General features: G+C 48.4%; 3 protein-coding genes across 3 annotated transcripts; 1 reads left to right on the forward strand and 2 right to left on the reverse strand.

Annotated features, from left to right (window-relative positions):
- Positions 1–265: 265 nt before the first annotated feature.
- EMWEY_00031350 (hypothetical protein, conserved) lies at positions 266–607 on the reverse strand (the record flags this gene model as incomplete). Its single annotated transcript, XM_013478342.1, has 1 exon — positions 266–607. One exon carries the CDS (start codon positions 605–607, stop codon positions 266–268), a length of 342 nt encoding a protein of 113 aa, XP_013333796.1.
- A 1,247-nt stretch (positions 608–1,854) lies between these two features.
- EMWEY_00031360 (hypothetical protein) lies at positions 1,855–2,459 on the reverse strand (the record flags this gene model as incomplete). The annotated part of the gene is made up of 2 exons (XM_013478343.1): positions 1,855–2,216; positions 2,381–2,459. 2 exons carry the CDS (start codon positions 2,457–2,459, stop codon positions 1,855–1,857), a joined length of 441 nt encoding a protein of 146 aa, XP_013333797.1.
- A 2,413-nt stretch (positions 2,460–4,872) lies between these two features.
- EMWEY_00031370 (5'-3' exonuclease, putative) lies at positions 4,873–7,042 on the forward strand (the record flags this gene model as incomplete). Its single annotated transcript, XM_013478344.1, has 6 exons — positions 4,873–5,010; positions 5,124–5,418; positions 5,743–5,856; positions 5,997–6,082; positions 6,355–6,715; positions 6,903–7,042. 6 exons carry the CDS (start codon positions 4,873–4,875, stop codon positions 7,040–7,042), a joined length of 1,134 nt encoding a protein of 377 aa, XP_013333798.1.
- Positions 7,043–7,203: the final 161 nt, after the last annotated feature.

Raw genomic sequence — 7,203 nt, forward strand, 5'->3', positions numbered from 1 at the left:
GGCTTATTGTCCCCTTAGCTAAGCCGAACATTCTCCTAGTTTAGCTAGCCTGGGGCGAGTATGCATGCAGCTGAAGGAAACGATACTCTCAAAAATCGAATAAGCGGGAAATATTTCTTCAGCCCAACTGGGGCTACAAGAAGAAGCAGCAGCATTCACTTCCATTCAACCCCTCTGACGAGACCACCCCCACCATTTCCCTGACCGCAGACATATTAAAACGTTCTTTCCCACGGTTGGGGATCCAAGATCTTTTATTCACGACTCAAGACTGCTCATCTGGCGCCACAGAGGTTGGCGTCGTCAACTGTTGCAGCGCAGAATGCCGGAGTCGCTGTAGCAACGCCTGTAGGTCGGCGTCCCTGAAGCTGGTAGCGGTTTCAACCTGCTTCCTATTGCCCTTCATTCTTCTTCTGGCGAGGTAATAGCCCACACTGGTCTGAGAAAACCGCTGTTCTGGAGCGGCAACACCGGCTGGTCGAGGGCTGGTGTTTGTTGACTCAGGACGTCTGAAGAACGGGGAGAAGCCTGAGGTCGCTGCAGACTCCTCACGAGCCGCCCCTGCAGCGATAAGCTGGAGCAACAAAAGCAGAGGTAAGATCCACATGTTCCCGCTTCATCTAACCGCTGTCTTCGTCAGAAAGCAGCCTCAGATGGAGGCTGCAAAACCAGACACGGACCGAGCCGACAAGGAAGAAATACACACTACTTCTGAGCAATACTACAGAAAAGAGAAGTATAGCCTTCCGTATAACACGAATATAACTTAAAGTGATGTACAACAAGAAATGCCGGAGTTTCTCCACCGGAACAACGGTCTCGTGCCGTCGTGCCGTGCAGGAGGCAAGGGAAAAGCGCAGAGAATAATAAACGTTCGAAGAATTACTTAAATGCAAACAGTACTCAATTCACGAAAAACTAATTGTATGGGCTCATACACAAATAATTGTCCAGAGGAAACTTCTCCACCACCTCCGATGCGCAACGGCCTCCTGCTGGTCGACCCACTTTCTCCAATGCCACGAGGGAGTAGACATACTTCGCATAGCAATTTCTGATAAATTAAGTCGTAATAGCACAATAGACTTTTGTTTTGTGCAGTCTACAGAATTTAACTGATAAAAAAACTATACTCTTTGAATGCAGCAAACGCTCGCTCGCGCAAGGCGGCAAGCTCGCCTGGCGAACCCGGCAAAGAAGATTTGAGCTGTTGTAGCCAGTATCATCTTCCCCCTAGCCAGTCGTTAGTTGCGTTAATCGCCCCACAGTTCGTAACTATAATATGCTGTCTAGGTACTTAGGTTATTCGAGTCTTCCCACGAAAGATGCCGCCCCGTGCGTGGACCAGCTGCACATTCTGTGCTGCGTCGGTCAGCTGAACGTCCCCTTTGCAAGAGGTATCGTCCTTACAAATACGTTTCACGTATGCTTATCCATATGATATGCAGTGTGAAAATGCCTTCTCCATCAACTCAGGCTTATCCAGGCTTGCACACTTGTTTGTGGCTAACCTCGGGAACCCCCCAGGGTTACACTGCATTTTTAAAGCGAAGTGGAGAGGTGTGTTCGCCCATCTGAGTCCAATTTTTAAGAATTAGAATTGCTTCCTTTGCTAATTATAAGGAGGACGAAAGTGATGACTGTGTCTGCCAGGGGTTGAAAACTGTTTGCGGATCATTTGGCGTCTCCACTACTTTGCAATGAATCGAAACGTCATTTTCCAGCTAATTACCCTCTATTCGTAATTTCACCTTATAAGAAACCATCATTGCAGACCACATAATTCTGTTAAGGTGTTTCGCCCGTCCTATGTGGGGGCAGCTTTATCCATCTGCATGCAGATCACCCAAGCGGTTAACAATTATGTAAGTCCTTGGTGTACATGGTACCACCTGCGAACTGTAGTCGCAGAAAATGCGCCAACGAATTGTCAACTACTTTAAACCTCCTCTCCGTACCTTCAGGTAGCGCATATACTTCGCATTCGATCCCCTGAATGGTTAACTTCGCCTGACCGTTAATAGGAACCCATATAATCAGTGGCTTTACACTTGGCGGCTCTACAGGTGCGGCCGTCACTTCTTTCTGCCCCATGCACTCAGTCACACCTAACATGGACAACACTGCAGTTCCCTGACTGCTATGCTCGTTTCCCTGGTGACGCTGTTCAAAGTCGTGTTGGAAACCCTTCAAGGATGGAGTGTCGACATGTGCGACTGGGGTCGTTGCAAAACAAGTAGATGCAACTTCCGTATCTCCCACCGTCTTCCTGAGGATTTGCCGGCTGCTTCCACTTCTCAATCCTTATCACTTTTACGAACAGGTGCTGTCATTCACAACCCCGATTGCCATTTTTTGCACAAGCGGATTTTGTGTATACCAGCGCCTTTTCCCCAGCTGGGGGAGCGAAACTTGTTTTTTTCATCAAACGTAAAGCTCTTGAAGAGTAAATGCGACATCCTAGAACAAAGCTGACCTCCCCACCATTACCTCAGCGTCCTAGACAGAAAGACCCAAAGGGACTGGGACTCGTGCGGTAAACAGCTGGCCCCTAATAAGCTGCCACGCACTTTAGCATAGACTGTAGGATATTGGCAAGTACATCTGACGTGGGTACATGAACCCTTACCCGGCTGTAGTAAACAATTGCCACGCAAGCAACAGTTAACACATTTCTGGAGTGTCTGCATACACATTCAATAAAGCTTGATTATGCTTGTATTTGTGGCTATTTTACATCTTGGGATACATCAAGAGGGGTTGGACGCCACGCCAGGCCGCATTTCTTCATGTCTGTTCCAGGTGAACCAGATATCATGACACGTTGACACCTATATATTGGGGAGCGACGTCAGTTGCGTTTTAGGAACTCTCATCTCTAGGATTTCGGCTCCAATTCACCTCGCACTAGTGGTTTGGTAAGGTCCATAATCCGTGTTACACGCATCATGCAGCCATAAAAACTGACGGACTCACGCACATGCAAACACAGCCAAGCTCCCTTGTCAGTATATGTGCTTCAGCGAACTGTTTGATACTTGCTTTGCCCTCCGTAGGGATCGTGCAAGCAAGAAGAAAAGCATGTACCACCCTCACAAAAGCTGTGCAACAGCAACTGGAATGCGGGACCTGGATCTTACCCAAGGACTAGTGCGCGCTGTAATGGGGCAAAAATATTAAGATGCGGGACGCTCCAATGCCACTAGTCTCCTTCCCCAAATCTCCAGGCATCCTGACCTCCGCGACGCAAGCGCTTGGAGGAAGACAGTGAGAGGAGGCGTTCGATTACGATTTGCAACGCCCTTTGCTGCACAAGCTGCACACCCGCCGAAATTGCAGGCACCAACACAGGTACCATTGTTTGCATGTACTGACGCTGACGGTTGTTAAGAGCTTCTGTTTCCGTACATTTGTCTACTAGGGCAGGGTAACGTTTCGTGTGCCCACTTCAGGCAGACTTGTGCCGACGCATCATACTATGTTTCTACTGTGCATGCTTATAGGGTTGTTCTTTCGAGGCCTATAGGCCCATCCCCATGAAGAGGAGAAACACCACGTATTGAGTATATATGGACAGTTAACAATTTAAACAACAGATAAGGTGTTCAAGGAGACTAAAATTTTCCTAGCGCTCGCTCCTCGGCCGGTCTAGCCCCAGGCGAGAGGACTTCCTGCCTTAGCAGTGGGCCCCGGCAGGGTGTCTTTATCGTAATTCCCTCTGCGACATTATTTACTCGTAACTCTTTTTCTTTACGATATTTGGCATTTCTGTCCAAGTCGCCGGCTTTAGGTAGTGCTGGGCACTACACTGCACCGCAGCCATTGGGTGGATCGCGCATGCCATCATAGGCGCCCATTGAAGACTGAAAATGCCATTAGCACACATTTCGTCCCCACAGAATTCATAATCGTAGTGCTGTGCGGTGGAAGCAATCATCTTACAGCAAGGGCTCACAGCGGAAGTTCATGGATGTGCGTTCGGCACTTGTATACAACACTGCTCTTCATGTTGGCTGCAGTTTTGCTTCAAGGGAATAAAGGAGGGCGCATATTGCATCTCCTTGAGCAACTATTCTCAACAAGCACTCACTGATTCCGTAGTCTTGTAATCTTCTGGGTTCAGACGCAGTGTGTTTGAACCATATCGAGTGAGCAGCGGGAGCTAAACAGGCATCTACCAAAACTCATCGCCTCAGCTGTACTCTTTGCCACGAATGTGTACATTTTAGCCTCGAGAATGTGTTCGTCGATTTCAGCTAGTTGGAGAAGGGGTCTTAACAATCTTCTGTAGTGCATTTGGTCCTGTTGACGACCCGTTGCAGAACTGGACTGCACCTGACAGATCATTCTGCATTTTGCTGTTCTAGGGGAGAGCTTCTCACTGTTTTGGCCATTTGAAGGAGAAATACGCACCCTCTGTGCTATATTATTGAGGGTGTGGATGCTCTTAAACAAGCGGAACATAGTTGCTGTGGGGTATCGTGGGAGAGCAATAGGGGGGAATTAGAGTTGTTTGTTGTGGACGGACCAGAAGTTTTCGTTTTTGGCCCAACGTATCACCAGTTCTTTCCTCGAAATTAGACAAAATGGGGATAGGCCGGTTTTATCGGTGGCTTTCGGAGCGCTATCCGCTGATTAACGAAAAGATTGTCGCCTCCTCAATCCCGACCTTCGACAACTTATATCTGGATTTGAATGGGATCCTTCACAACTGCAGCCATGGCAATTCAGGAAAGTACCTTCACTCTCTTACAAAGGAGGAAACGCCACTATCTGTCTTCCCTTTCCTGCACACGTTCGTTGGTTTCCTAGGTGTTTCAGTTTCAAGTTGAGAGAGCTCCCAAGGCTTGCCCTTTTTTTTTTTCAGGGGGAATGCTTCATGCAAATGAGGACTTGATGTGGCAGTCTGTCTTTGCTGCCCTAGACCTGGTGATTTCTACGATTTCGCCTCGCAAACTTCTGTACTTGGCTGCCGATGGGGTTGCCCCCCGTGCCAAGATGAACCAACAGGTGGGGGGTTCGCGTGTACTCATGTTGTTTGTGCTCTCACAAGTTGACAATAATGCATTTTTGAAACTGAGCGCATTTTTGTGGCGTTGCTGCTCCTCGCTGCTGTGGCGCAGCGGGCTCGCCGCTACAGAGCCGCAAAGAGCGCAAAGGAAGCAGCTGAAGCTCAGGCGAAGCAACAACGCACTGCTACAAATGTATTTCAAGTAGCAGCGCAAGGTACGGAGGACCAGAATTCCAATCAGGCAGACACAGCAGCGGCAAAAGGTTTCGACAGCAACTGCATTTCGCCGGGTACCGAATTTATGGCCTCATTCTTTCGTCACCTTCGTTTCTATTGCGAAAAGAAATTCCAAGAAGATACAAGGTGGCGGGGTTTGAAAGTGCTTTTGTCAGGTCCGGATGTCCCGGGTAAGTGCTGTACCTGGCTTGCTGCTGCTAGCCCCAATATACACAACAGATATTGAGGTATCCCTCATTTTTAAAACGCATTTAGACATGGTGGCAGTTTGTCGCGGTATTTCGGCTCTTCGTACAGGTAGACTGTTTCTGGGAGTTCGTATATTTGAAATCAAAACAAGTGTTCTAGAGCTCGGAACACGATTTGCATTCAATTATTGTGCGGTGTATACTCGTCAACATGGACTGGCTCTGTTGTTCTGCTGCAGAGAAGGATTGGCTTCGCTGGAGTGTTCCTCTATATGAATAGACGGTTGATGTTGTGTATTTGCTCAGGGGAAGGGGAGCACAAGATCATGGCCTACCTACGGTGCTGTAAGGCCGCTGGTAGTGCGGACCCCAACACGCGTCATTGCCTGTACGGGCTCGACGCTGATTTAATCATGTTATGTAAGTCAGTATTATCTCCCTGCAAATCGCTGCCAAGCAAGCTGTAGATTCTATTTTTAGACCCACGGACACAGACGAATAAAGTGAACACTTGAGAAATGGCTCGTTGTGGTCTTGATTGTGGTTGCACGCATTCACAGCCCTTGCATCCCACGAGCCACAATTTGCTTTGCTGAGGGAAGAAGTTGTCTTCGGCCGTCCCACTACAGTTGACGCGGAAGATAGGGTGCGTTCCTTTCGATGTTATCTCCACAAAAGTGACGAAATACAAGCCATGGTAGAATCCTCAGACAGGTGTTCATGAATATCTTCGCGCTTCAGTATCCGTTTACAATACCTTCACAGTCTTGTAGATTTAGGTTTTTGACGAAATCTTCCTGAAACGGGTGAAAAGGATTGGGTTTGACTTTAGAGACATGTATTTGCCCACCGAATTTATGCTGGGGCACCTGAGTGTGCGGCTCTTACTCGTGATGGTTGCTTCCGCTTCTGTGATAGATGCTACGTAAGCCGGAGAAGCTTCAATTATTGCACATCTCGTTGGTGCGCGAATACTTAGCGCTGGATCTTTTGCCGGCGAAGATAGATTACAGCCAAGAACAGATTGAATTTATGAACCGGGAAACCACTGATCGGCAGACTTTCTCACCAGGAGGCGGCGGCAAGATAAATGAGACAGAAGGAGTATCGCCGCCGCCGCCATTGGAGGGACTTCTAAACCGTCATGTCGATAAGATGCTCTGCTGTCCAGGCGAGAGAGAGCGCGCTATTGACGACTTCGTTATCTTTTGCTTCTTGGCGGGAAATGACTTCCTGCCGCATACGTTTTCTACCGACATTTGGGAGAAAGGGCTCGACAGTATGATCCTGTGCTACGGGCGATTTTTAGCTGTGAGCATTCTTCGTGAAGTGACGTTCTGTTACTGTTTCATCAGCAGCTGGGTCTACAGCAGCTGGTTCTCGCTACTAGTTAGACGTCCATGATCTATTTTAACCTACTACGTGCTTTTTGTCTCTTCCATGTGTGCTGCACGCTGTCGGTTCAGGAGTACCGTGTATTAGCCGCATCCGTAACCAGCAAAACCCCAGCGGATGGCCCGTGGCTCGTCGGAAAGTGTGGCCAATTGAATCTCCTCAATTTGTACATCTTTCTCCAGCTATTTGTAGAAACTGTGGAAGACTATAAGGTTGCAGGCCAAGTCGCTGACTTGCAATGGCTCAGGAGCAAGAAGCCTGGACTAGTACGCGCTAGACCACCAAACAGTTGCTGTTTCTGGATTTTCCAGGGTAATGAATATCCGCCACATCCGGAATGGGAAAATTTGAGCTGGCAATATTTCCCCCCCC

Source organism: Eimeria maxima, genomic scaffold (assembly GCF_000499605.1).
Source record: "Eimeria maxima Weybridge genomic scaffold, Emw_scaff396, whole genome shotgun sequence".
NCBI lineage: Eukaryota > Apicomplexa > Conoidasida > Eucoccidiorida > Eimeriidae > Eimeria > Eimeria maxima.